The sequence below is a fragment of the Pisolithus orientalis genome (assembly GCF_024613125.1).
Source record: "Pisolithus orientalis strain OTSU chromosome Unknown F5J12scaffold_33, whole genome shotgun sequence".
In the NCBI taxonomy this organism is placed as follows: domain Eukaryota; kingdom Fungi; phylum Basidiomycota; class Agaricomycetes; order Boletales; family Pisolithaceae; genus Pisolithus; species Pisolithus orientalis.
Genome location: NW_026260814.1, coordinates 1 through 27928, shown reverse-complemented (window position 1 = coordinate 27928; position 27928 = coordinate 1). Strand labels below are relative to the sequence as shown.

The following is a 27928-nucleotide window of genomic DNA, read 5'->3' as shown; positions in this document are numbered from 1 at the left end:
TTGAAGGCCACTCCACATACTGTGGAGGTATGCATTCATTCAACCCATGCAAAACATGATCTGAGCTCAGGCACAGAAATCCACCTGAAACAACCACAGAGCTATCAGTCAGGCAAATGCAGCCTGGGGAAAGCTTCATGCAACTGGAATTGGGGTGACTGCATGCACACAGCACAGATACTTTTATCCACATTGTGTTGTTGACTTCCAAAAAGGAGACAGGTATGAGGTTGAATTGTCGATTTTGACACCCACTGATGGTGCTGCAGACTGTGGAACATGGACTACTCTTTGGCAAATGCATTGGGATACAATATGGAAGGGATCAAACAAGTGGTTTGCTTCTATGACATTAACTGCTCCTACATGACAAATCTGCAGCACCCTTGGCAGCAGTTTTGGGGCCTTCCCATGGTCTTTAGATATATTTATCATGTACACAATAATGTACCTAATAGATGCCATCATCAGGGGGAGGTTCCAGCCAATTCCAGCAATGGTCATGAGGCACCCTCCCTGCTGCTAATGGCAAAGATCAATGTTGTGGGGAAGGTAAGCTGAGCATGTTACATCCCTCTACAGAGGTCCACCCATCTATTGGGCAAGATTCACCATGTAGCTAGGCAGGATCTTTGAGCATTTTCTATCCCTCCCAGGAGGATTCCCGAGCCATTTCCCATCATTCATCTACCTATGTCCCAACCATCTGTTAGAGGCACTAATCAGACTGGGAGGGTTCTTCGAGTATTTTCTATCCCTCTGAGGAGGCTCCTCGAGGCTTTTCCTGGGAGCTCATCTAAGTATATACCGACTATCTGCCAGAGGTACTCCTCCAATTTTGTTTTGTGGACTTTATGTTGCTAAATCACAATGCATTAATATGTTGCACATGGAAAGGTGTATTGCATGATGACTAATACATGGCATGAAGTAATCCCAAGTCAAGGAAGAAGAGAATGAAAATAGAATGTTTGGGGTAGATGCAACTTGTAAATAGAAAAGGACATAGATCAAGATATGGACATCAAAATGTTGCCACCCCACTAGATGCAGGATCTTCCACAGACATCTGACAGATTACTCACCAGATGACTTTGACATTGTCATGTCACCAAGATGCGAGGGGGGTGGGTACACATGAGCAGAATTAGGATCAGGGAGGGGGGCAGTTCATCCAGGTGGTGCAAGGTCATGGTGAACATTACCACCAAAATGGTAACCTGGCCCACAAGTGACAGCAGCATGTTGGGCACCATAGTTTGGATGCCCTGTGCTGTTGGTGGAGGGGACTTGGGAAGCACTGGGATCTGCATATGAACCATGGTAGGCAAGATGGGGTGGGGGATATGTGGGATGGCAAGGAGCCACTGGATGGTTGTACCACCTTCCATGTAAGCCAGCATTGTAATCATATGGTGCACCCAGCATCTGCCATGTGGCACCCCAGGCCCAGGGAGCCAATCAATGAAACTGTGTTGCTGAGACAGATGGACAAACAACTCTTGGCAAGATATAGGATGGGGAGCAGGGTAAGGGCAGGGCAGATGAACTCTGCCCACTGTCAGATCAGAGTGCCCACCATGATTGCTTCCCTGGGGACCATCAGCTTCTCCTTTAATTGTGGGCAAATGACCTTCCTCAGCAGCCAAAAGTCTTGCAGACACCATAGATGGACACTTGCCAGATAATCCTGGCTCATCCAACTTGGGAAATGCCCAGTGCTGAAGGTTAAATGGTTCAGGCTCATCACCTGAATGGGTTCCACCCTGGACAACACAAGGCCTTGGGCGCTCTGCTTGACTTGTTGTTGGCAGATTGATGTAGATTGCTGGGGGTTCTAAGTGGGATGGCTGTGGAATCAATGAACCTGATCCAGCAGTGGTGTTGCTCATACAATGGGAGAAGAAGTCCATGTCTGAGGGGGCAGTTGGTCCATCACCCTGTCCAGTAAAAAGGTCAGCAGCATCACAAGTATCTGGGCTTCTTGCAGCCAGCATAACTGATTTCAGGGCTAGACAATTGATAGTGATGACTCATTAGTAGTGCACATAATCAAGGTAACTGTATGCACCTCTAAAACTATTGCCTGTCACTCCAGGAGTATCATGTGAGCAAGTGCTATTGCCGCCTACAGTTCCAGGAGCATCAGATAAGTTGTTGGGAATGCTGTAGGACATCCCAGAAGTGTCCAGCATACTGGATATAATGGTGTCAGAAGAGGGTTCAAGTGAGAAGTGGTGGGGATGGACAGATTATCAGAGTCAGTAGGCGAGATATCGCAATCAACAGAGCCACCCAGGGTAATAGTAGGGATGATCACCTTTGGAACATTGACAGCCTCCTTGTGAGCATCCCAAACATTGCATGAAGTATGTTCCTTTGTGGAACTGGGAATGTCAGTATGATGAGCAGAGTCAGGCATAATTAGAGGGGTGAGCACCCATGCAGTCTGAACAGACTCCTTGTGAGCATCCAGTGGAACATCAGATTGAGTACCTCTCCACACAGAAGCATCCTCTGATGACATATATGTTGGTGAACATCAGTAAATCACTTTTGCTGGCCAGAGCTGTCCAGAGCTGTCCAGCACTGGACAGATTCCCTAAGACTACCAGCTCACAAAGTGGTTTACTGATGAAGAAGGAATGTGACAGTTGGCCTTGCTACTGGTTGTAGGAATCGGTGAGCCTTTGAACCTTGTGGTCTTGCTCTGTTTAGATATGCGGCCTGTGCTATGCAAAGGTGAGACATTCCTTTTCTGCTTTGGACTGCCCATTTCATGGCCCTTGACTTTACACTTACATGACAATGGTTCTTGTGCATAGTCAGAGTCACTGTCCTCAGCACCATTCCTTTCAACCTCACCATTGTCTATATCCATCTCACTGTCCTGGAAACCTTTGGATTGTTGATCAGGCAGGTAGTCATCACTGGGTGACTCACTTTCAGAGATTGAGCTATTGTTGGAGATGACAAGTTCAGAAGTCATTGTGATTTTTGACTTGGAAGACTGTTGAGGATGCAATATACCCACGAGCTGTGTCCCAGAGGTGGTGGTGGAAGTACCAGGCTTGGCCACAGGAACCTCTTTGACACTGTCAGAAGTGTTGATGGCAGCCGAGTTTCCCTTCTTGACATCACCTCTGGCAGGTGCAGCCTTCTTCAGCTTAGTCTTCTTGATGCATGTGGCAGATTGATCAAGGAGTTGAGCCAGTCCGAGGTGGTCAACTGTGAGACTACAGAAGATCCACTTTCCCCTTGGCAGTTTCAAGTCAAATGATGGCAGGGCACTGATGATAACTGGACTCTTGGATGTGAGCAGATTTGCTATAGCTGCATTAGTACTCATTGACCATAAAAAAACAGAGGACATACTTTTGTTTTTGGGGTTGTGCTGGATGCAGAGTTTGCTTTTGCTAGTGTCCACAAGTGCAGCAATAAGCTTAGAACAGTCTGCATGTGTGAGGTCCAAGATCCCTTTCCCAGACACCTTGCCACAGCATTCCTCACCTGGGAAGATAACATCTGCTGGCCAGTTATACATGATGAGTGTGCTGCCTGCCAGCTGATTTGGGAGAGACTTCCAGGGAAATAGCTTTTTGGATGCCCATTTGAATCCAAAGTTTTCTTTAAGAATTGTTAGATGACTAGGAAAGCTAATATTGGAAGGATGCACCAATAAGCTTTCAAAGATGTTGTTTGACTTGATCATGATCAGGTTGCTCGCTATTTTTGATAATCTTGACTTTGTTGTCAGACTGATCCTTCTTGACATTGACAGCATGTTGTTTCCCTTTTCCTCCACAAGTGACTACCTCCTTAGCTTCTTTGGTGTGGTCTTCAAAGACTTCAGCCAAACTGTCAAGAAACACCTTGTTGCTAAATAAAAGATATGAGACAGTGAATCACTAACACCAACACTACTTACTATATATGTTCCTTGAAATGCCTGATGATTTCATCAGTATCCACATGACAATGAGCACAAAAGAACTATAAAATGAATATTGAGTATATGGTATTGAAATACATCATGCAGTGACTTACTCCTTCAGTGCCTGCTGTAGTGAAGGCATGGGCAAGTCCAACATCTTGGTTCATGATCTTCCCAGCTGACATGTACATGCCTTTGATCCCATGCACTTTTGAGAGTCTGGTGAACTATAAGAGAAAGCATTCAGCATGTACTATAAGTAAGATGCCTAAGAAACACCTATGATGTGATCTAGATTCTTCATGGACTTGTTGAAAAGTTGCTGATGCTGAGCAACTCTTCTACCTAAATCTTGCAGTTCTTCTGACTCCTTCCATGTTTCCAGGATGTCAATATAGTTTTCTGAGTATACTTCTTTGAAACATGCATAACACTGCTTCCTAATATCTATGGAGGGGCTCCCTTCGATTGTGTAGTCGCCCTGAGGGAGCCAGGCAAGTTTGGATTCTGGGTTCTTTGCAAAATATTCCAAGTACACATTCCAAAGATTTTGCATGTTTGAGTGAGAATATTGGTGATTGTAGTGGTCCTTGACTTGTTGCCATGGCATTCCTCAACTTTCCCTGAGCTTGCTGAATATTTTGTTGACCTGCTGAAAGCCCTCATCGAATTCATCTATAGTGGTGGCCAGCAACCTCCCACAAGTATATAGACTGTTGTTGCCATCCCCATCATGCCCATCAGTCTCAACACTAAGCATGTTTTCTTGAGAGGGTAGAGGTGATAGCTGATTGTGTCCTTGCGAAGGGCTGGAAGTGGTGCAACAAGGAGTGGGTGACTCTGGACAAGTAATTGATGATGTATCAGAAGGTGGAATGATCTTGGAAGTCTGACAATATTAAATCATTAGATGATTGTCTGGGGGCGACAAGTACTTACATTGTTGACAGTAATGAAACTCTCTGTAGGCCCAAAGCCAAACCTATCCAGAGCCAAAGATGGAGCCAAACCATGGGTGCAAGTCAGCACTGATGTAGAATGTGGCTTGTGAACTATGGGCACTGATAAACCAGGAAGTTGCTTGGACAACACTGCCACAGAATTGAGAGGGGGTACAGAAGGTTGGTGGGGAGGTGGCTTGGATGGCACTGCCACAGTATTAAGAGGGGGGGGAGAGGGTCCACAGGGAGGGGTCTTGGATGGTGCTGCCACAGTATTGAGAGGGGGGGGAGAGGGTCTGCTGGGAGGGGTCTTGGATGGTGCTGCCAGGGTATTGAGAGGGGGGGGAGAGAGTCCAGGCCCAGGACATGGTGTGTCATCACCTTCAGCAACTAGATTGATATAAATAGTGGAAGTGTCCTTCAAAAGCAGTAAATGACCCACTGGCAGCCATACCAAGGGAGATGTCTGACTGAACTGTTGGGGTAGGCCAGATAATGGGTTCTGACAGGAAAGGATCAATATCATCATCAGCATCTTGGGAACCCCCCATTGGAGACATTGGGGGTTCAACTGGGGGCAAATGACCTCAGTGGAGTGACACCTCACAAACTAGACCAGTGTCTTGAGTGGTTGCCTTGATTTTCTGGCAGAGACATGTTGGAGTCACCACTGGGGCTGGTGATAGATTGCAGCAACCACCCCCAACCTGGACAATGACAAAATCATCCTGTGTGCTTGTAGATTGTCCTGGATATGCTGGGAGAGTGTTTGGGCATGTCAATGCAGGTCAGAAGGAACTACCCAGAGGGTTAAGCACTCCTGACTTGCTAGAACCTCACATTTTTTTCTGAATGACATCAGATAGTGTGAGATATGGGATAGATAGTACAAACCAAAGTCACAAAAATTTCCAGTTGTGCAGAGATTGGTGAATGGAGGAAAAGTACAACCAGGAATGGTGCACCATCTTTATGCAAGATGAGCATTGCAGCAGATCTAGTGAGGATCACAATGGGCATCTCAAGAGTAAGGCAGTCAGAAGCTTTCAAAGAAGGAGAAGGGACATGATAATTCCAAGCCAAGGAGTTGTCTTGAGATGGTGACAGTGAACTTCGAACAGAGAGGTTGGAGAGGGTGCAGAGAGGCTCTAGGTAAGAATGTGAGAGCATTTGCTGTGATTCTTTCCCTGGATTGCAAAATATCCTGAACCCTTCTACTCAATTTTTGGGCAGAATGACCATAGCAACAGTCATTGCAGGTCATCTACGAATAGTGATCAGTAGTGGTAAGGCGCTGAGGACAGACTCAGAGTGCAACTTGGAATGCTGAGGAAACGTGTCAAACCAGTGTGCAATAACAGTAGCCAATCACAATCTGAATAGCCTTCCTACTGAAAGGAAAACATAGCTAGAACACCACTGAATGTGTTTTCACAGGCAGAAAGAGTCAGAAATGTTGCACTACTTCCCCCCCCAATGAACATCACCAAAATTCATATGTGTTATGCTACAATTTATCCTAACTGTGACTGTCTGATACTTGGCAGCAAGTGTGTAGTACTCTGGTTTTGTACTTCACTGACTCCCTCCCACCAGCTCTTATCACCTATGCAATGATACCTCTGCCTATGTCACCCCTATTTCTGGAAGCCACTGAGAGTGCTGATGCTTTGGATGAATCAGATCTACATAAGTGGGAAAGAGAGCCTCCATATATGCATGCCAAGCCAGACCCAACACTGGAAGAACAAAGGTTTATGCACAATCTGGTGGATGTCATGCTTGGGTGACATGCAAGGCTGTTAGGAGAAGCAGATACTCATCGAGTGAAACATCTTGAAAATGGAGACCATCAGCAGGTGTTCACTGAACTGATAGGCAATATTGCAGAGAAGTTAGTGCAATGGTCTGCCGTATATGATACTATTGGAGGTCCTGGCATGTCAGGCAACTACAACATTCAAATGGCAGCATGTTGGCTGCAGTGGCAAGCTCAGGATATCTACCATATTACTCAAGAAGCATTGGAATTGGAAAATGGCAGGGATTGTTACACAGGTAGTTCATAGTTACACTGGTATGTGAAGTATAAGATGTTGGAGATAACAACAAAAATTGTGCATATCCACCTTGCACAAGTTTGTAACATTGCAGCCTTGCAGAACCACTGTGACCTGAGCCAAAACCCAAAGTCCACAGTTGTACCCATTTGATTGCAGAGGGCCAAGCTAGTAATTTGACAAGGGAGCCATTTTCACATGTATTTTTAGTACTTACTGCAATTAGGTGTACAGACCAGCTTCCAAAATCTCTCCAAGGAATTCTGAGCCTCTTCAAGGCTATGAGGGACAGGCAAGTGACAAGATGGGCGATATCCTGTGAATCATCAGTAAGAACACTAGACAGACATGACAGAATACCTTGATGTTACATTTCCAAGGTTTTTGTTCTGCAAGACTGTCAAAAAGGAGTATTTGTTTTGAAGTAAACTTGACAACACAAATGACCCAATGGCTGACTGGGGATGGTCAATGGATGGGGAGTATCCAGATGGGTTTCTCCCAATAACACATGCATGAGGTGTTGTGCCACAAAATGTTGTCTTCAGCATGGTATCAAATGCAGGGGAGATCATGAGTTGACAGTATCACACACCATGCAGCATTCAATGACAGAAATTCTGAGTAGAGTAGTGCAGCACAGCCATTGATACAGCTATCATTGAGCAAACTGGTGGCAGAAGCAAGCCACTCATAGTCATCCAGCTCAAAGATGTACCAAGGAAAATCATCCTGTGATTGTCAGATGTGCCTTGCATACACACCATGGACAAGAGGCAGGTCATTGTGGACATTGATCATATCAACCATGGGGATCTGTGTAGCAAATTAGTCAGGACTTGTGTGCTCAAATGGAACTTATGAAGGGAATTTCCCAAACAAGATTCATGTTATGAATCTTTTTCTGATCCTCATCATTGTCAGACAAACTGCCGTCATTGGCATTGGATGGTACATCTTTGAGAATGTCTGTGAACACAGTCTGATCAGGGTCCAAAATGTGTTCTCCTGCATCAACATCAGTCAGTGGTAACATGGAGTCTGCCTCACTAAGGACATCCACAGATACATCACATTGAATAGGTGGCAGCCATCACAGCTCAAGAGGGGCAGGGGTACTGGTGAGGGAAGTGGAAATAGCCTGCATGCTGTGGGCTTGACTCGCATAACAAACCATGGAGGCCAATGGTGTGGGCCACCTTTCCTGCATCTTGGCCAGTGATTCACAATGTTGTTGAAGAACCAGAGAGTACATAGAATCTTAAAGATCTTTAGATCCTGAATATAATCAACAGTACCTTGACTTACTTTCTGGCTGCCAAATTGCAAGCTTGATGGCACACAGCTCACTGCCAAACCATTGGCACATGTTGTTGGCCTCCATGCCAAAGCAGCATTGTTCTTCAAGACAGTGGTCAGTCTTCAGGACTGCTCTAATGCCCTCTCTCATGTCAGAGTCTTGCAACCACCACAGGATTTCTCTGATAGAGGGAGTGATCCAAACATCTTCAAACAGGGATTGGTCATTACATAGTTCAGCTAATTTTGTTGGGAGCAGCAAAGGAAGGGGGATGCTGGATGATGCATATAGTTTTGCAAGATATTCACAATACATGTTGAATTTTCAGATGGCCAACATGAGCATGGGCTGATGCTTTGCAATTGCTTTGCAAGTTTGCTGGTGGAGCTTCATACCTAGAAAGAAATGATCAGCATTGCAACACTGAGTTGTAGGTTCAGTGATACTACCCAAGGCTTTCTGCTTTCCCCCCTACTGCATGATTGAGTTCATCCCACTCAAAAAAGCTCCCAATTGCTTGTTTCTGGATGTTGATCTTCAAATCACAAGCCAAAAGAAGCATCCAAATGAACTTGATGTTGATGCTGTTGAGCTCAGGAACTTGTCATGGATGTTGAGGGACGCATATAGTAGGTCCACCTTGTTTAAAAGATGATCATGGCTGTGCTCCAAACTCTCCAGAGCCTTGAGGGTATCCTCTGTCACATCCTTCTCAATTATTGTGCATGCAGCTTGAAGTGCTTGGTCAGCAACCTCTAAGTCAGCCTGCAACATGAGTACAGTGTTCAGTTCTTTTTTTAATTGAGCCAGTGCATTTAAAGGCAAAGAATGAATAACACAGTCTAATAGATGCAGAAATGCTTATGAGCCTGTATGGAAAGCAGAGCACTACATTGGCTAGCCCATTTGTTCCACAATTTCAGGATATCAATTCCACAATCACCAAGAATCTGATGTGCTCTGCTACCTTGTTCAGCAATTCCTTTCCTCAGTCAGCATCAAGTCCTGTAGTAATGTGGGGGTTATAAATGAGCTGGCATGCCCATTTGTGGCCATAGGCATGCATTGCAGTTGTTGCAAAGCAGATGTGACAAACAATTTCATTATTGAGGATTTCAAACTGCAGGAAGTCAGTACTAGTGTATGGGGATGAGACTTTGTATATACCTTGTCTAAAGAACATGTGAGAATGCAACCAATATCATACAATGCAATCACAGTTGCAGTGACTGGCAAGTGGGAGAAGAGGTGTTCAAGAAGGGCAATGCTATACTTCTGTTGCTCACCAGGCATGTCAATATTTGCAAAGAAGAGAGGGATGTCGTGATGGCATATCAATGCCATAATTCCAGGGTTGTCAAAGCAGCCCAATGTGGCCTTCTGCTTGTTGCCATCAGCTTCTTCATATGATGCTTCACATTGATCAATTGCTTTGTCAGGAACTTCAACATGCTGTTGTCTTAGTGGCCACTTACACACTCATTTGATCCAGCATCCAACATTGTTGGCTTGAACCTTGGGAATGAAATATGTGGGGTCATAAAATGCAGGACAACTACTGGCTGAGTGCCAATGATGATGGTGAAAGTTCCCATTAAGTGTGATATGAATATCACCACCATTGCTCAGCAGCTGTCCAAATGTGCAACCTGCAAAACATGCTGGGAACCTTTGGACAAGTATGGATGCACATTGTGACAATGAGAACTGTTTGGAAGATGGTGGGATCACAGTGAATGACAGTTGCTGAGCAGACTGCATGTGATTGAGATGGTCAAGAACAGTTTGGCAACAACATTCGATAATACTTTCGGCACAGGGCTCAATATGCACTTGCAAGATATCATACCACTGGACAGCATTCCCAATGCTATGATGGAATGGATCTCAAATAACTCCACCCTGTGTGCCATACTTGTAAGTATGAGCAGGTCAGCAAACAAACCACTGACCTCTCAGGTGGTCATCCAGAACCCTTGTCATTCATAATGTGTATTGAGCACAGAGGCAAGGGCATTGATTGAGTTGCAAGAACATTCAAACAGTGCCTGATAGAAAGCAAGTAATTCCACAGAAATGGCCAGGTGAGGTTGAGAGGGGGCAGTGGGAAAGAGCCTAGAATGTAAGAGTAATTGAGGAAGTGATATGCACATACAACTTAGAACCATAACAGTTGCAAAACCTGAAATGAGATCAGCCTCCACAAGGAAATGTGAGGATGTTATGCATGGTCAAAGTATAAACAGAGTAGGGAAGAATGCTTGAGTTCACATCCTGCCTGACAACCAGAGAGTGGTTTATCATAGGTTATAAGTGGCTTTCTGACAGTTTCTGCCATATATTGGAGATATGGCTCAATAATCATAGGGATAACTGCCATCCAATTGTCATACAGCTGGTCGACAGCCATGCTTGGCATGGAATAGTCAGCAACATCTTTGGGCAACAGTTCATCACTGGAGTGCTGGATCGTGTCAGTGTTGTCCAGCACATCTGGAGTGGTTGGTTTGGGGGGAGGGGTGTTGATAGTAGATGATGGACTGGGAGATGACTTGTGATTCAAAAGATCACTCAACTGTTGAAGGAGATGTTGCTGTTTGGCACTTTGACCTGGAATGATAACATTAGTCTGCATTTTCCTCTTGTTACACCACTTTGTTGAACTCGAGAAATGCTGGCCCAAGCCAAAACTTGTGCTAGGCAATGAACAGTGAGTCCCAGGATGGGGATGCATGTTTCAGAGAAAATATGAAGACAAAAAAAACATACCATGGGATGTATGAAACATGGGAGCTGTACAGAGCCAATGTTGGAGGAGGCTCCCCAAGAGCATCCCTGGCAAGTTTGCAAGATGGTAGTATGAGGGTTGAAGAGACATGAGATATGGTGGGATGAAGGTTTGGGGAAGGTGAGGCAAACATGGGGCAAGCACAGGGGCAGGAAGAGCACCACCCAAAAATGGAAAACAGTTCTCAAAGTGATTCTCAAACCTATTATTAGTACTGGCCAGGTGATTCCAGCATGGATGGTGGGTCTATTAGATACATTGTTTATGTCACAAAAAGTATATCTAATAGACCCTTAATCCCACTGAAAAGTGGTGCCTAAGGTGATCTGCAGAAGCATGTGGGTCAAAGTGAGATGATTGATATCCCATCATCACTTTGGATTATCCCTGGAATCAGCATATGGCATGTGCATGGGCACAAGAAGGAATGTTATGCATGGTGTAGGAAAGTAGGATTTTAATGGGAGAGTGAGGGGAAGGGTGAAATCTGATGGGAGAGGGTAGGCCAAAAGGGGCTTCTATAGCCTGGGACTGGATTCTGGTAGTCATCTGAAGGCTTCTATGGCTGTCTTGGTGCAGGGAACAACCTGCTCAAGCTCATCTCTCATCTGTGGTAACTTGTCTATTGTTATTAAGGAAAAACCTATACACAAGTAGTACTACTGTTGACTAAGCATCCAAAAATGCGAAATCTAAGTACAACTCATAGAAAAAGGTGTCTAGAATGACAACCAAGTAAAACAAGCAAAATAAAACAATTCCCCTGATAGTGAAATTGCACTCCCTACATCCCAGGAGTACTCGAGATCTTAACTGTCTCCAGTCAACTGGAAGGTGCTCAACTGCACAGGATCCTAAAATCATGAGGTAGGGGGGCAAGACATTGACTCGTCAACGAAAAACAGGTGCTCGGAGTGCCGCGATATGAGACATGATGGTAGAAGGTAGCGCAGCGAGCACGGCACAAAACAAGCAGAGAGAATCCGCGCGTCCGATCCTGAGATATCCACAAATCTGCCCAAAGGTACCCATTCGGATGCTGTCGAACAGTAGCATCAGGATCCCGAAAAGCGAGAGATCCGGTCGAGACACGAGTGAGATACTCGAACGTCCGAAAGTGTCTCTAACCACGAAAATGGGCATATCTCGACAATAGCTGCGTGGAATTTGACAAAATAGGCGTCCCCAGAAAGGGCTATGCAAAGGGAATGGACTACCGGAAAATCGAGAGGAGTAGCGCTCGTATGCACAAGATACGACGAGCGGACCTCAAAGGTGGGGAGAAGGGGTCGACTCGCACAACGACGGCTGCAACAACCAACACGAAACTCCGGGAGGCGGTAGGGGACTCGAAGACGAACAGGGATAACGAGGAAAAATGCCGATTGGATCAGCCGATCCTGAGTTATACGCAAAACTGTCTTGAAACCCTCCAAACATGAAAACGGTGGTATCTCAACAACGGTTGTGCAGAATTTTATAAACCATATGTCCTCAGGAAGGGCTCAGCGAGAGGAATGAAAGACCCAAAAAGCGAGAGGAGAGATGCAGAACTGCGCGAGCGACTATGGCAAGACCTCAAGGATGGGCCTTCGCACAAAAATGCAAATATCTCCGGAGCTACTGGACCTATCAGAACGACCCTGATATCAACATCGAGCATTTGTTGTGGACTACAACCCTTCAAAAAAGCGAGAGGCGCGTCAGGGAAACGAGCGAGATACGACTACAGGACCCTGAGAATGGACCTATCCACAAAAACGCGAATATCTCCTTAACGGCTGGGCGCATGCAAGCGAGCTTTGTATCAACAGAGAGCTGACGTCGAGTAGTACGAGCCTGCCAAAAAGCGAGAGGCACGGCGCGATAACGAGCGAGATACGCGCTCGGTACGAGGGAGGCAGCATTTGTCTTGATGAGCGACGAGCGGTGTCGACAGTGATTTCATCGACAGCATGCCTGGTTAGAACTGTATCCGTGGATGTGAGGCATCGTGTAGATCGCGGGAAGGCGCCAGGTGCGATGCTAAACGGCGTTCTGTGGGGAACTCGAGCCTGGGGGGGTAAAACACAAAAAAAAAGAAAAGAACAACTAAACGTGTATAAAGTACCCAAAACTCCGCATAACGACATAGGTAAATCCATACTAGATACTGTAAGATCCATAAGTAAAAAAAAATGAAATAAAAAACATAACAGAACTTGTGTGACATGCAGCATTAACGCACTCTTCGAGAGCGCCGGGGCGCGCGACTGCGGCTGCGCGACCGCTTCGGCTTGGAGCGGGCGTGTGAATGCACTTTCCTTGAGCGTGAGCGAGAGCGCGAGGACGAGGACGAGGACGAGGAAGAATAGAGTGAGCTACTGGTCGAGTATGAATACGAGCGCCTTCGAGCGCGATACTGCTTCAAGCTGCAGGCATACGACTGGACTGGTATGAATTTATCTTTCAAATGCGTGTACGAACTCGTTCGAGTCTGTGAGCACGACCGTGAACGAGGATGCGAGGGCGACCGGCCTCGGCCATGTGGCCACCTCGACTGTGGCTGCGCATGCAGTGAGCTATGAGAGCGCTCGGCTGATGAACGACGAGATGGAATAGCTGGCGGGTTGTGTACTGCTGGCTCGAGCTGGAGAGTAGGTAGGGACCGAGTGGACCCGATGCTCGTCTGAGCGGGTATGTGCGATGGTGCGTTGAACACGCTTCGAGAGGGCGCGGCTGTGGGTGAAAGCGAGCGAGCGGGCGATGAGCCCATACGAGCCTCGAACTGGCTTGTCAACAAAGACCAGTTGTCGAGACGGTCTCGCAGAGTCCGTCCGGCAACTTCACGCGGGATTTCCAGTCCTGTAGGCAGAACAACGCGGCCGTCGACAAGTAGACACTTTCCCGAAGCTAAATATGACTTGAATGAATGGCAACCCGCTCGAATATGACCCGAAAGTCCGCAGAAGAAGCAGAACGAATATGAACGACGGGGGGAACGATTGTCTGAGGCATGTGGTGGCTGCGCGCGCGAACTGTCGACCTTGCGGCTCTTCCAGAGGCCATCACCGAGTGCGAGAACCCGTCCTGCTGCAGCTATAAGACTAGGTACAGTAAAGGTTTGAGCTGGTGGGTCATGAAACTCAAGAAGCTCTTGTCTGAACTCGGGCGGGAATCCATAAAAGAAGCTGGATGTTAGGTGGGGTAGCAGCCCGTGTTCCTTCTCGAGAGACAACGATAAGCGACAAAAAATGCGATAATATTCGCCCAGGGATGATGTCGAGATGGTTTCTGAGCTTGCAAGCACCTTGCGAAGTTTGTAGAACTTGTTTCGAGTGATTTCCTGTAATTCCGGATACTGCTGAGTGATTTCCGAGGTAAAACGAGCCCAATCTCCTTGACTACTACTGACGAAGTGGGACCAGAGGTCCGCCGACTCGAAAGGTGCATACTTGAGAGCAAATCTGATTCGCTCGGGTCCGTCTGAGAGCCCGAATCCATCACAGAAGTCGATTATGTCATCGAAATAGGACTGTAAGTCCTCAGGGTGCCCAGAGAAGCTCGGTGCTTCGGGCGAGCCTCGGCATGGAATTTTGAGGCCGAGCATGAAGTTTGTGGGTAATACGAGTGCGAGTGCTTGATGTGTGAGTGCGCGCGAGTGGGAAAACACGAAAATGCGAGCGAAGTGACTGCAAAAATGAGACCGAAGGGCAAAACCTGCTAAACCAAGCCTGAAATTTGCGAAAATGAAGCTGGAGACTGAAAAATAAAATCTGGGAAGGTTCGGATGGGTGCCAGGCTAAGACAGAAGCCCCTCATGGTGGGCTCCAGTTGTAGGAAAATGGATTTAAATGAGGAGAGAGGTTTAGTAGGGATATCTGAGGGGAATGAGTAGGCCAAAAGGGGCTTCTATAGCCTGGGACTGGATCCTGGTAGTCATCTGAAGGCTTCTAGAAGAAATCAGATCAGGTAATTCCAGAGGATGATGGCAATGATGTATGATTGCAGTGAATGAACATATTACAAGTCAATCTATGTGACCTTGAAACATGAATTGCATCTAATATAATGGGATGCAAGCTAAATCAAAGACTGTAGAACATATAGAAACCCAGCACATAAGTGACACCTGGTACTGCTATTAATTCAAACCTTCATCTTCTTTGGTTGTGAGGACCTTGTAGCGGTAGCACAGCAACCACAGCAGGTGGGTTCCAGACCTGGTTCAGTAGCATGAATATCAGTTGTAAGACCCTTGGGAACCACCTTGGGAATGGCTGGAATCACCTTTTGAGCAGCTGAGCTGTGCTGGTGGCTCACAACTGGAATTGCTTGTCAGGATTGAGATGTTTCAGCCTCAGCTGGGCCAGACATGTTCATCTGACCAACAGCAATGGTCACCACTGACACCTCAACACCACTGTTTGAAATCAGCTGCCCAATTGAGATAGAAGGGGACAATTGACAAGAAGCACCAGAAATAGTTTGAGCACCAAGATCAGCTTGTGCAGCAGTGACACTAGCTGCACAAGAGTGAGGGGGATTGAAATGAGTGACCAAACTGGCAACAGGTAATGGAGCATGAGAGACTGATGACAGATCAGAGTCACATAGATCTGAATCATGGCCACCAGGGGCATTGGGGTCATGCAGTGTGGAAATGGGTGGGGTGTGACTCTCAGTGGGGTCAATGTTGTTGAGTTCATCTAAAAATTCATCTTCCCAAGTATGCAGCTGCTCCACATTAGCAAATATCTCAGATTTGACATTCACCAATTGAGACCCCTTCCTGAAGACTTCCTGGTTGAAGAAATTCATCATGCTGACAGCCCAAGGAGATGCTTTGAAAAGCTTCATGAGGTAGAAATCATATTCTGATCAGTAGTTGACCTGCATTTCTGCACCAGTAGCACTTAATTCAGGATCATGTGACAATAGGAATTGAACCTTGGTATGATATTGACATCAGCATGTACTAGCACAGTGACCACAGACACCCTCACCAAGATGCAGGCACCAGCAATCAGGCCCTCAGTAATCCTCAGCATGCCCATCTTCTGACCCCTGGCTGGGGGCTGTCCTTGTTTGTTTTCTGCAAGGATTAACTTTCCAAACATCAGGACACAGATAACCTATGAACTGGAATCAATTTTTGAATAAGAGCAGCATTGAACCATGCATGCTTACCTTAACTAGGACAGGACTCTTCAAGAAGCCTCCAGTAACCATCTGCTTAGGATCTGCAAAAAGAATGGGTGCAAAACAGGTGTATTCTCTGACTCCATCCTTCTTCAAGAGTGCCAGGCATGCCTTGTTGTCCTTCTTACAAGCAGGCTTTCCAGTAAAGAGATCCAGTGAAATGTTATATAGAGCAAATAACATGCCAGCAACAGTCCTTGATGACTTTGAGGACATTGGATCTCTCCTGACCATGTGCTTGTGTGAACTTAAAACAAATTAATATGTTAGTGGTCACCAAGGTTGGAATTACATGTACCATGGAGCCAAATTGCTTGTAGGTTACCATTGACTCATGTAAATCCACAGGAATCATCTCATAAAGCTCAGTCAGAGTGCCCTTGAGCTTCCCATCCTGTGATTTCCACCATGCTGGATCATGTTGATCAGTATTGGAATTCAGAGCTGCTGGGAAAAGGCTTTGAATGATGAAAAAATGATACAGTAGGAGGTATTCCTTTGCTTCTTGCTCAATACAAGTCATGAGGCTGATTGACTTGCTAGATGCATTCCTGGACCACTTGGAACACTGGCTATTGGCTTCAAAGAGAGCCTTCCTTGTCTGGCACAGTTCCTTGCTGTAGTAGCCTCAGGGAATCCACATGGCAGACTGTCAGCAGGTTGGATGTCAGCAGTTGGACATAACCAGCTATTGAGCTGGTCTGAGGACATAATAAAGCATGATTTGACAATGCCATCAGCAGTAGGTGACTACAGTATGAAAGTTGCTCACCCTAGTCCCTTTTGATATGTAATCAACCATGCATTCCAGGGATCAATGTTGATGTGGTACAAATCACAAGTGAATAACTTATATGCAATGATGCAAGGTCATGGCATTGTCACATGAATTGACTCAATGTTAACTTGAATCTGAAACTGACCTTTCAGGAGCTTTTTTCTTGCTTTCTTTCTGGTTATAATATTACAGCTGTTTTATTCTGTTCATGTAATGTTACAGATTCTAGTGTAGACAATGATGCCAGTGATGAACCCAGCCACAGAATATGCAAGAAAAACTAGCAGAAGAGAGAGCAGAATGCTTCAGCACTGTAAGTGGTTTGAGATGAGTTAGGGATAAGAGCAATAATGGGGAACTGCAAACTCACCAGGAGAAATATGAATCCTTCATTGGCAGCAGCAGCCACATGATGAACAGCTGCAGAACCATGTGGCAACTCTGCTTTATACCAGAAAATAGACAGGAAAGATGTAACTGTGCTCAGAACAGAACATGAAATGGTGACCAGACCTCCAATGTGTGCAATACCATCCAGTCCCAGGAACAAGATAAGCATGACAGAGGCACTGAGGATAATGCAGACTGTGCAAGCAGAAAGCAGGGAAGGAAAAGAAGTTAGGAATGAGTATGACTACCATCATAATGATTAACCCTCACCATGAGACAGGTACAAGCACTGATGACAAACAGTGGTGCACTACTCTGCATGCTTGCATTCCCCTCCACATCAAAATGGCTGCTATATCTCGCTCAATCCACAAACAAGAATGGGATGCCAAGGCACAGTATACTGATCAATATCTTGACTGCCATGTGTAGCATCAGGGTCTGCCTTGATGTGTGTGCAGTGATGATGTCTCGTGGGAGCAGTGATGAAGAATGTTAGCCTGTAAGAACATAACACTGGCGAGGGGTATGGTGCAAAAACTCACCAGCATGTAGAAGAATGTGAGTGACCATGCATGTGTATGAAAGAGTGGATTGCTGACTTGGATCTGTTGAAAAAAAATCAGGCAAGTAGAACTGAATGGAAATGTCCCAGCCTCACCATTGAGTAGTCTCAATGGTTCCTGACACTCCTCCTGACTAAAAGGTGGCTGAATCAGTTGGGGATGGGTGAGCAGCCAATCTGTGTAGGACCAATGTAGTACATCCACAGCCTCCTGCCAGGACCCTTGGGAGAGAACCACATGGGCAGGATGGGTTTCAACATAAGACCAGTACCTGTACTCATCGTCTAGGCCTGCCAATGCACCAGATCAGTGTGCAAAACTAGAGGAGAACAAGTACAACTCATGATCATCCTCTCCCACAACTCCCCCATCATCAGTGGGTGCATTGTTCAGAATCCACCTACACCTATGATCCACCCAAAATACAATCAAGTCTCCCATAGCTACACCCTTCTATCTACTTCATGCTGACACCTTGTGACTCCTCCAAATCCACATCTCACACCCATCTGGAACTTGTTGGTCAGCCATGTTCTCCATGGCACTCTCCATAACCTCTCCACCTCCTCTAACCTTGCATGACTGCTCAGATCCAAATCTGTCATAGTGCAATTTTCAGGGTTGCCAAAATACCAAATCCCATGAGGCAACACATTCAAACCACCTGCTATCCACATAAGGTCATCTCACAGCATCATAGTGATTTCAAGTTGAGCCATTGACATCTAATCGAGCTGGTCATGCCCATTGAGGTGTGGGCTGTGCATCTGCTGGTGGGTGCACAGTCCTAGAGGCATGGCATGATTGTGTGACTGAGTCAGATGCTGTGTGCCCCAGGAAAGTGGTGATAATTGGGGGCATCTATGGGCATGAATTAAGAAGAGGGCGACATTCACTGTAAGGAAATGCTTTAGTCAGAAGACAAGACAGAACCAAGAGATGTATGAAGAAGTAGAAGGCAGCCTTACTCCTGATTTCTTCTAAAGTAATCCATTGAATCACTTCCAGCTGCACTGAGATTATATCCAGAAGGTTGATGAGAAGGTCTGGTTGACATCAACACCACACATACTTCCAAGAAGCAGGTACTCACTACAAGGACATGACTTCATGCATGAGTGGAAGGCTAGGCAGGTTCCCCTCAGTGAATGAAGATTGAATGGTCTCACACATTTAGTGTGTTGGAAATGGTTTAGGTTGTACCACTTACTCTGGCACATGGATGGTCTTAGCAGGAGATACAGTGGCAATGGCTTGTGCTACCTTTGCAGACACCCATGCCATGCTACTTGACATGATGGAATGGGGATGGAGTGTGAAAAAGCATGTATAGTGGGTCAAACCATGGGCAGGATGGAAAGTTGCAAAGAGGGACCAGTTGAGTACACAAAGACTTCGTCTTGCTCACAACATGTATTGTGAGTTTTGTATATGTGCATGTGAACATGAAAAAAAAAACGAGACCAGATACTGCATTCTGTACAAAGATCTGACATCATCAAGGAAAAAAGTCAGCAGGTAAGTGCATGATGAATTGGATACAAAGGTGAAAGGGTATGCTCAACTTCCCAATACTTGTCTGACTTGAATGCATTCCATTGCGACCTTGACTGGCCAGCAATGCATCCATTGTATCCGCAGGTGCAAAGCATCACCAATGCTCATTCTGTTTCCTGATGCCTTACTGTATGCCTGTAAACTCATGTCAGTAGCATATCCACCTCAAGTATCTTCAGTGCTTTTGCATCCTCATGGTCTCTGTTTGTCCAGTATCTGTTTAAATTAGTAGCTTCTGTTCTCACATTGTATGAAATTCACCTTGTGCCTCATTCACAAGAAATCTCCTCTTCCACACTCAGCAACTTCGAATATGCCCCTTCCCTGCCCCACCCATGTCCCCCAATGTGTTCAAAATTCCCAATGGCACTTCAACACCCATTGATGTGCCTGAGACCACTGAGGCAGTGACAGATGTGTTCAGCAATTTGTACAGCTTGGTGGTATGTCTTCTGTTCCACTTGTGTACTAGTCCATCAATATTGACTTGCCACTAGAATTTTTCTCCCAACAGTTTGCCCCCCAAATGGGCCACTCCTGCTGCTTTCACTATGCCCTCCACCATAGACCCTGCTTTACTCTCCCTCAATGCTTATCCCCCTCCTGATGTCCCAGCCAACGATGTTCCCATCACTGAGATGATTAGGCATGATGCAGACATCGACTTCCATTCAATTCTGACTTTCCACAACACCCTACAAGCTATCATCTATGCACTGGACCATTTCCTTGCTGAACAAGTTGTGTCTGAGAAGGTCCTTGGAAAATGGAAGAGGGAGGACTAAGGAAGGGAAGAGGAGCTGAATCGTGGTTTCTTCACCTTTGAGGCTTCAGCAGCCTTGTGGACCTATATACATCCATTTTCCCTGAAGTTTCAACACTTCATTGGTCAGAGTGTATCTCTGTAGTTGTACATAAAAAAAACAAGACCATTTTCCACTCTGGCAGCCTGCTGTCCAGCATCTGGTAGATTGAGTTTCATGTGGTGGTCATAAAAAGTAGTGAAACAGACCTCACCATATTCCCCTGATGACCCCCTGCATCAGTGCACCTACTACTTACCACTTTGCTCCACAGCAGGGGAGAAAAGAGTTGGGCATGTGTCTGATGTGGTCTGTTCCAGAGTGGTTGCCAATGGTATTACTCGTGACTTACTATTTCTTGATGCCAGCTTCAATCTGTCACCCAAGTACCTTTGATCTACTACTGAGCATGTTGCAAGTCTTCAGTTTCCTTGCTAGGATGGTTGATGGCTTGCAAAGGACAAGACAGTGATGGGTCAGAACAGACATCTACAATGTGCTCAAAATTCTCTGGTTGGAAGGCCACTAGAGATGGTAAGTAACCTACATTGCCTGTGTCTGTAGGAACATATCACTATCAAGCTGCTCAACAACAAAAAATTCATCATCATGTTTGGTGTCAGGTGCTAGAACAGCCCCTCAGATGATTGAGCACAATGGTATGAGGATGGACACAGCCCATGGAACTGTCTTGACCATGTTTGAGTCTAAGATCATGATCAATAGTGCAGGCCAGTCTGATCCTTGTTGTGAAGGGTTGTGCCAAGATAAATTCCATGTTTCCTATGTCTGGAATGACACAGGAAAACATGCAGATGAGACAAACAAAGGTGGTTTCTGTCTCAGTGTATTGAATAAGTGCACAGTCATAGAAGGGCACACCAAAAAATGACAGGTTGCAGCAGAGATGATCTGTGCACTGGTTCCAAGTGACAGTCAACTTGTAGTTGACCAGCAGATAATGGTATTCTTTAACCTTAGCACAAGCACAGTTTCAACTAGATGAGTGCATAATGAGGGTGTGGATACATACTGTGAAGTCAGCAGGGAGGGAGATCCATGACTTGACTTGATATCCATATGCCAGAAGGGCATCATTAAGGAACTTGCAGAACCTTTGATGGAACCAATGGAATGCCATATCTGGCTGACCATTTTCCTCCAAGTCTTTCAGGGTTTGGGTCATGACAACATGTGCACCAAGCTTAATATGATCAACTGAGGTATGCTCACTGACCACATCAACTTCTGGATCTGATTCCCCAGAGATGGATTTCTCAAGGTGATCAACACACAATCTGAGAAGCTTTGTAGCAAGAACTTGATGATCTACCTGCAAGACCTAACATGCATTTTAAAGTGACTGAGTAGGAGTGTCGGCACACATGGTTGTCATACCTGAGCAGGAACATCTCTACCATTCGATCAGTGTTCATATGCATCTCAGATTGGCTCATGCATACTTTCATTGGGCAGATATCTCAAATGATGTGCTTCCAGAGGTGGACCTTTGGGAAATTCCAGTCAGTTCACAGACCATCAATGTTGGACTTCACAACACATTTGGTGTAGTCCTGAAAATGATACATTACAACAAATAGGCATGAGCACAAAGCATATAACTACCTTCAGTGTCTGATCAAATGTCAATATTTTGTCATTGATCAGGTTAACCATACATTCAGTCTGGACATCTAAGCTGACAAGGCTATCAAACTGTAGGTAGCTTTGGATGACTCAGAGGAGCTGGTACCCTTCAGGGGTTATACTCTTCTTCAAAACATTGATCCCCACATAGAAGATTTGCTAGGGAAACAGTTCATTGACAGCCATCCAGTATTGGACACATGTACCTTGGAGATATCAGCCAGCTTGTTACCATCTGAAAAAGTGACATGAATAACTTGGTTGAAGTGTGTGAGGTTTTGCCAGTGAGGAAAACTTGCAACACTGTTGTTGTCAAAGGTTAGGGGTTAGGGTTAGGTTTGGCGAGTATGCAAAGGTGCTTACTGATTATCGTTGGAATCGCGAAGAAGAAAGGAAATAAGCCGCCAAAAGTGTTGTACCGGGGGGTACAACTGCGATTTCGTTCCTTAGGAACTCTTCAGGGCGAATAAGTGCTTATATATTGTAGATACATGCGCACGGACCACCCGGCAGCATGTATAGTGGGTGGAACCATATCCAACTCCTGCCAAACTCGTACTAAGGTGAAACACGACGAAGGCGTGTGCTAACAAGCACGACGCAAGCGAGGAGAACACGCGGAGTACTAATTAGTTACTTACGGGGCTAGAGCCAACAACACGGGTTAGTATGACAGACAACGTGCGGAATCCATCAGAAGAATCTGTGGCGTGAGGGGCCGTAGGCCCCTCCAGTCTAAGGGGGCACTGCCTACACGGGGGACGCATTATCGTACTCTCCTGATAAGAGGCGTGAGCCGGGACCCTGGGTCAACGACACCAAACGGCGGTTATTAGCTGAACCGAAAGAACGGACACCGCAAGGCGAAGGCCGAAGACCGGGGTTAAGGCGCGGGGAGCGTGCCACCCCTGACGGCTAAACAAAGAGCCGAACAATAAGAATTTCAAATACTTACAGCCGGTGTGCTGTCACCGGGCCAGGAGCCGATAGACCGGCACGAGGCACTACTGCGCGTCGGAGAAAGCCGACGCCACACGGGTAAACCTTTTCCCGAGATCGAGAGGAATACAGCCACCGCTGTCACTCGGGGGTACGGTCCGCCCCTTAAGGGCAAGGTTACCAATCCCTAGGAAAACCGTCGGGAACTAGTGTAGTATTTCCGTTTCCCGATTAAGGTACTAAGGCGCAAGAGGGAGTCAACGTGTTGGGTAGGCGGTTAAGTTAGCCGGTTAAGTTAGGTTAGGTTAGGTTTAGGGTTTGAACCTTCCCAGTCGATAGGGGATAAGCTGTACCGAACTGTCAACACCGGGATAACGTAATGAGCCGCTCAAAGCCCGTCTACATCTACCTCGTCAAGGGCCCCAAAGAGGTCATTATCATCAATGGGGTTATCTTGAACAGCGGACATAATAGATTTTTTAAGATGGTTCATGACATCTCCCAAATTCGTAGTACGTTTACGGGAGAGCAACCAATCGCGAGAACACAGTCCCGCACGATCAACACAAAAAACGGGGGACGGGTCGGCAAAATCCTCCAACCGGAGAGACTCCACCCACAGAGCCGGATCGGCTACTTCGTCGTGATCGCCGGGCGCCCGTAGGCGTCCAGCCGGCACGATACCTGGTCCCGGCTCAACGGCCGGCCTGGGCTCCCTCGCTAGCTCGGGAACCTCCCCCTCACCCGGGAGGGCCAGATCCAGATCCATGGGGGAACCACCCCGGGAAGGACCCGCCTCCCCATCCACCGCCACTGCGTGATCGTCACTGCCGGTTCGCGTACGTAAAGTACGTAAATCGGTCTTCCATGACTGTGTAATAATTTGTCCGAGTTCCTTGACGTTGAAAGAATGCCAAGCTGGGTTATATTTAGTTTTCAGGACTAAAACGTTGCGTTCACGGCGATCCGTAGAAAGCCGAAGTGCCCATCGTTTTTGTAGATTGTCCTTCATCCATATACCCAATAGCTTAGAAGGGTAACCACGACTAAGGTACATGCTTTTTAACGCGTGCACCGCCTCCAAGTAAGCGTCAGCAGACGACGAGAGGGTCGCTAATCTAGACATCTCCCCAAGGAATGTGCCTCGTTTGACATCCGTGGGATGATGAGATATCCATGGGATTCTTTCAAAATGATTAAGGGCCTTCTGATAAGGGCGATGACCAATATCGCCAGAGATATGGTCAATAAACACCATCATGTCCAAAAACGGCGTATGTGAAGCCGTGGCCGAATAATCAATACGTACGCGGTTACGCCCATCGTAGTCATATTGAATTCTAGAAACAATATGGACAGCTTCCGCCGCAGTAGAAGCGTATACGATAGCAAATACATCATCAATGTAACGTCCGAAGAAAGGCACGGAATCCCGAAAAACGGGGTCCGCCATGTGACGTCCTTCATGTACAATTCCCCACAAATTTGCAATATCAGGGCTAGGGGCTTGTCCCATAGCAATGCCATCCAATTGGAGATATGTATACCCGCCGTACGAGACGAGCAAATTCCGTACTGCCAAATTAAGGCACCGGCAAAATAGAGAAATTTCAGCCTCTGATTTGTCGGGAAAAATCCTTAGGTAAGCGTCGATACATTCTTGTACCGCGTCATCCATGGGAATGTTGGTGTAATAAGCGACAATGTCGCCTGTCACCAAGAATTTCTTACGGTGTTTATTTAGTTTAAGCGAATGAAGTTTAATAGCAAGGTCTTTCGACCCTTGTATAATCCAGTCAAAATGCTCAATGACCGGCTTCAACGCTTTGGAAACATACTTAGCAGCGGGGGCTTGGGCGGTGGAATGACAAGGCACGATCGGCCGCAGGCCGATCGGTGTCTTGTGTATTTTAGGAATAACATAAAAGTTGGGGAGTGACGGTTCCCCATCGTCCTTAGCCGGACATTTACTAATCAGAAATTGCTGCAATTGAGGGCCGAGCCGCGCATGTCCAGCGAGCGCCGAACAGGCCCGGACCTCTCTGTATATCCCACTAAGTATTACCTGTCGTTCATCGTCATCAACAAGACGATAAACGTTGGGATTATTAAGTAATAACCTAGTTCCCTCGTCAACCCATGACTTAGTAACGACGGCCGCGCCGAGGTTTTTGTCTGTTACGGTAACAACGTAATCTAAACGCCGTAACTCCGATTCGAGGGTTTCTAAATCCAAGGCTTCCTTATGGAACCGGTGTGGATTGACAAGACCCGGTACGACTTCTTTTATGTACTTGCTAACATAAGTCCTTCCGAGGTCTAATCCTCTCTGTATATACGCGTCTACTTCGGGTGCCTCATGTTCCCGAGTTTTGTGTAGGTCGTAGTCAGGGTCGTAAGGCTTCGGCTTAACGCCGTCTGCCTCCTGCGTCATAAAGTGTATTTTCCACTTAAGTCGTTCCTCAAAATCCGAGAACGCGCAATGTATAATGTTCCCCAACTTGGGGGAACGCAGGAGATACCGCAGACCTAGAGATAACATGTGTATAAAGGGGGGTGATAACTCCACCCCCGGTAGTATATGGACGGGCGCCCTAAACCTCAAAGCCTCTACAAGCTCCGACGGCGCCGAACAAAGAAGATACCTAATTGCCAAAGGTATCGGTATCAATAGGATTTCATCAGGATAGGAGAGGGGATTCTCGTACCGCCAGTCAAATTGGAGGAGCCGAAATTCGGCTAATTTTGACGGGTCTTCTTGCTGGGACCGCCTTGGTCGCGACTGGCCTTGCGCTTGTGGCCCTTCCCGCCCGTAGAGGCGGCCTTGGCCTTGCGCTTGCCAGCGTCCTTGGCAGCGTCCTTCTTCTGAGAGGAACCAGCGGAAGTCTTCTTCTTCCTCTCCTTCGCCGGCTGTTTCCCTTTGCCGGCGTTTCCCTAAGGAGATATGTGTAAAAGAAGATAGAAGTAGCGAAGAATCAAATACCTCTTTCTTCGCAAGGCGCTTGGCGACAGCTTTATTGACGAGGTCAGAGATGCGCTGCGCTTCCGATGTGGCGTCACCCATTTCGACATCGGCGGCCTTCTTCAGAGCCTTCTTACGTTCGCCCTTTTCCCAAATATATTCTTGCTTGACACCTTCGAGCCGGATGACCCGGTTGCAAAGGTGAGGCAGATCGAGCGCGAGGGCGTCGTAAGTGGACTGCCAGACCTTGGACGTTACCCAGCCGATGACGTTGCGACCGTCAGCGGAAAGCTGGGGGACCTGGTTGGCTTTGATGCCGGTCGCCTTCACTTCCTCCAGCTTCGTCCAGAAGGCCGGAAGGAACTTCTCCGGTTTGAGGAGATCAATATAGAAGGTGACCTCCGCTTCTTTGATCGCGATCAGGCGGCCGAGGGCGACCTCCCGATAGCTTTCATGGCCTGTTTCCAGAGCCGTGACGGTAGCGGGGTCAGAGTCAGCAAATTTCTTTGTGACCTTAATATTCTACTTTCCGGACCCTGCCCCAGGGTCCGCATGAAACCTGCCTTATATGGAAGGTTTCCTGCATGAAACCTGCACAGCCACTGAATGAAACCTCACAGCCACTGAATGAAACCTACACAGCCACTGCATGCAACCTCTTAGTGAGTGAATGAAACCTACACAGCCACTGAATGAAACCTCACAGCCACTGAATGAAACCTCACAGCCACTGAATGAAACCTACACAGCCACTGAATGAAACCTCACAGCCACTGCATGCAACCTCTTAGTGAGTGAATGAAACCTACACAGCCACTGAATGAAACCTCACAGCCACTGCATGCAACCTCTTAGTGAGTGAATGAAACCTACACAGCCACTGAATGAAACCTCACAGCCACTGAATGAAACCTCTGAGTGAGTGAATGAAACCTACACAGCCACTGAATGAAACCTCACAGCCACTGAATGAAACCTCACAGCCACTGAATGAAACCTACACAGCCACTGAATGAAACCTCACAGCCACTGCATGCAACCTCTTAGTGAGTGAATGAAACCTACACAGCCACTGAATGAAACCTCACAGCCACTGAATGAAACCTCTGAGTGAGTGAATGAAACCTACACAGCCACTGAATGAAACCTCACAGCCACTGAATGAAACCTCACAGCCACTGAATGAAACCTACACAGCCACTGAATGAAACCTCACAGCCACTGCATGCAACCTCTTAGTGAGTGAATGAAACCTACACAGCCACTGAATGAAACCTCACAGCCACTGAATGAAACCTCTGAGTGAGTGAATGAAACCTACACAGCCACTGAATGAAACCTCACAGCCACTGAATGAAACCTCACAGCCACTGAATGAAACCTACACAGCCACTGAATGAAACCTCACAGCCACTGCATGCAACCTCTTAGTGAGTGAATGAAACCTACACAGCCACTGAATGAAACCTCACAGCCACTGAATGAAACCTACACAGCCACTGAATGAAACCTCACAGCCACTGAATGAAACCTACACAGCCACTGAATGAAACCTACACAGCCACTGAATGAAACCTCACAGCCACTGAATGAAACCTATGCAGCCACTGCATGCAACCTACACAGCCACTGCATGCAACCTCTTAGTGAGTGAATGAAACCTCACAGCCACTGAATGAAACCTACACAGCCACTGCATGCAACCTCTCAGTGAGTGAATGCAACCAACACAGCCACTGAATGCAACCTCCATATAAGGAAATGCACAGCCACAGAGAGCAGAGAAAATAAGTGACCGGTTGCTTATCTGGATTGAAGATGATAGGCAGTTGATTAGCAAAAAAGCAGATTACCAAAAGATGTAGTAGACACAGCTACTCATTGCAACTGTCTGAAAAATAGGTGACCGGTTGCTTATCTGGATGCAAGGGAAGTAAAGTAGTAAGAAGGCAGCTGGGAAGAACAAGCTGATTATCTGGACAAGTCAGACACTAGTACTGAACACGACTAGCACAGCCACTCATTGTGACTGCCTGCAAAATAGGTGACTGGTTGCTTATTTGACTTGTGGCAGAAAGTAAG

At 46.6% G+C, this 27928-nt stretch overlaps 9 protein-coding genes across 9 annotated transcripts; 1 reads left to right on the top strand and 8 right to left on the bottom strand.

Moving 5' to 3' along the window:
* Positions 1–1170: 1170 nt before the first annotated feature.
* On the bottom strand, positions 1171–5435 carry F5J12DRAFT_785091 (uncharacterized protein; the record flags this gene model as incomplete). Its single annotated transcript, XM_051743169.1, has 15 exons — positions 1171–1307; positions 1580–2011; positions 2072–2196; positions 2250–2517; positions 2555–2608; positions 2803–2898; positions 2944–3333; positions 3376–3703; positions 3747–3879; positions 3929–3993; positions 4048–4153; positions 4243–4448; positions 4584–4823; positions 4874–5265; positions 5318–5435. 15 exons carry the CDS (start codon positions 5433–5435, stop codon positions 1171–1173), a joined length of 3090 nt encoding a protein of 1029 aa, XP_051596973.1.
* Positions 5436–9223: 3788 nt separating this feature from the next.
* Positions 9224–10218, bottom strand: F5J12DRAFT_906936 (uncharacterized protein; the record flags this gene model as incomplete). Its single annotated transcript, XM_051748845.1, has 4 exons — positions 9224–9355; positions 9403–9705; positions 9736–9884; positions 10188–10218. The coding sequence occupies 4 exons, from the start codon at positions 10216–10218 to the stop codon at positions 9224–9226; spliced, it is 615 nt and encodes a 204-aa protein (XP_051596972.1).
* Positions 10219–10220: 2 nt separating this feature from the next.
* On the bottom strand, positions 10221–10376 carry F5J12DRAFT_685722 (uncharacterized protein; the record flags this gene model as incomplete). Its single annotated transcript, XM_051740306.1, has 1 exon — positions 10221–10376. A coding segment is annotated over one exon (156 nt), but the record flags the coding sequence as incomplete, so codon positions are not given.
* Positions 10377–10462: 86 nt separating this feature from the next.
* Positions 10463–10657, bottom strand: F5J12DRAFT_686747 (uncharacterized protein; the record flags this gene model as incomplete). The annotated part of the gene is made up of 1 exon (XM_051740324.1): positions 10463–10657. A coding segment is annotated over one exon (195 nt), but the record flags the coding sequence as incomplete, so codon positions are not given.
* A 1978-nt stretch (positions 10658–12635) lies between these two features.
* On the bottom strand, positions 12636–14612 carry F5J12DRAFT_928970 (uncharacterized protein; the record flags this gene model as incomplete). Its single annotated transcript, XM_051749470.1, has 5 exons — positions 12636–13077; positions 13154–13175; positions 13251–13383; positions 13486–13584; positions 13641–14612. The coding sequence occupies 5 exons, from the start codon at positions 14610–14612 to the stop codon at positions 12987–12989; spliced, it is 1317 nt and encodes a 438-aa protein (XP_051596969.1). The 3' UTR covers positions 12636–12986.
* Positions 14613–15158: 546 nt separating this feature from the next.
* Positions 15159–19234, bottom strand: F5J12DRAFT_928969 (uncharacterized protein; the record flags this gene model as incomplete). Its single annotated transcript, XM_051749469.1, has 15 exons — positions 15159–15225; positions 15293–15425; positions 15481–15856; positions 15896–15952; positions 16009–16137; positions 16193–16339; positions 16386–16821; positions 17128–17156; positions 17353–17567; positions 17918–17980; positions 18034–18228; positions 18411–18602; positions 18907–18951; positions 19011–19030; positions 19149–19234. 14 exons carry the CDS (start codon positions 19232–19234, stop codon positions 15403–15405), a joined length of 2013 nt encoding a protein of 670 aa, XP_051596968.1. The 3' UTR covers positions 15159–15225; positions 15293–15402.
* A 596-nt stretch (positions 19235–19830) lies between these two features.
* F5J12DRAFT_895741 (uncharacterized protein) lies at positions 19831–20280 on the top strand (the record flags this gene model as incomplete). Its single annotated transcript, XM_051747863.1, has 2 exons — positions 19831–19938; positions 19993–20280. The coding sequence occupies 2 exons, from the start codon at positions 19831–19833 to the stop codon at positions 20278–20280; spliced, it is 396 nt and encodes a 131-aa protein (XP_051596967.1).
* Positions 20281–20917: 637 nt separating this feature from the next.
* F5J12DRAFT_725172 (uncharacterized protein) lies at positions 20918–21274 on the bottom strand (the record flags this gene model as incomplete). The annotated part of the gene is made up of 1 exon (XM_051741604.1): positions 20918–21274. A coding segment is annotated over one exon (357 nt), but the record flags the coding sequence as incomplete, so codon positions are not given.
* Positions 21275–25623: 4349 nt separating this feature from the next.
* F5J12DRAFT_895739 (uncharacterized protein) lies at positions 25624–26400 on the bottom strand (the record flags this gene model as incomplete). Its single annotated transcript, XM_051747862.1, has 3 exons — positions 25624–25818; positions 25868–26304; positions 26382–26400. The coding sequence occupies 3 exons, from the start codon at positions 26398–26400 to the stop codon at positions 25624–25626; spliced, it is 651 nt and encodes a 216-aa protein (XP_051596965.1).
* Between the last annotated feature and the right edge of the window lie 1528 nt (positions 26401–27928).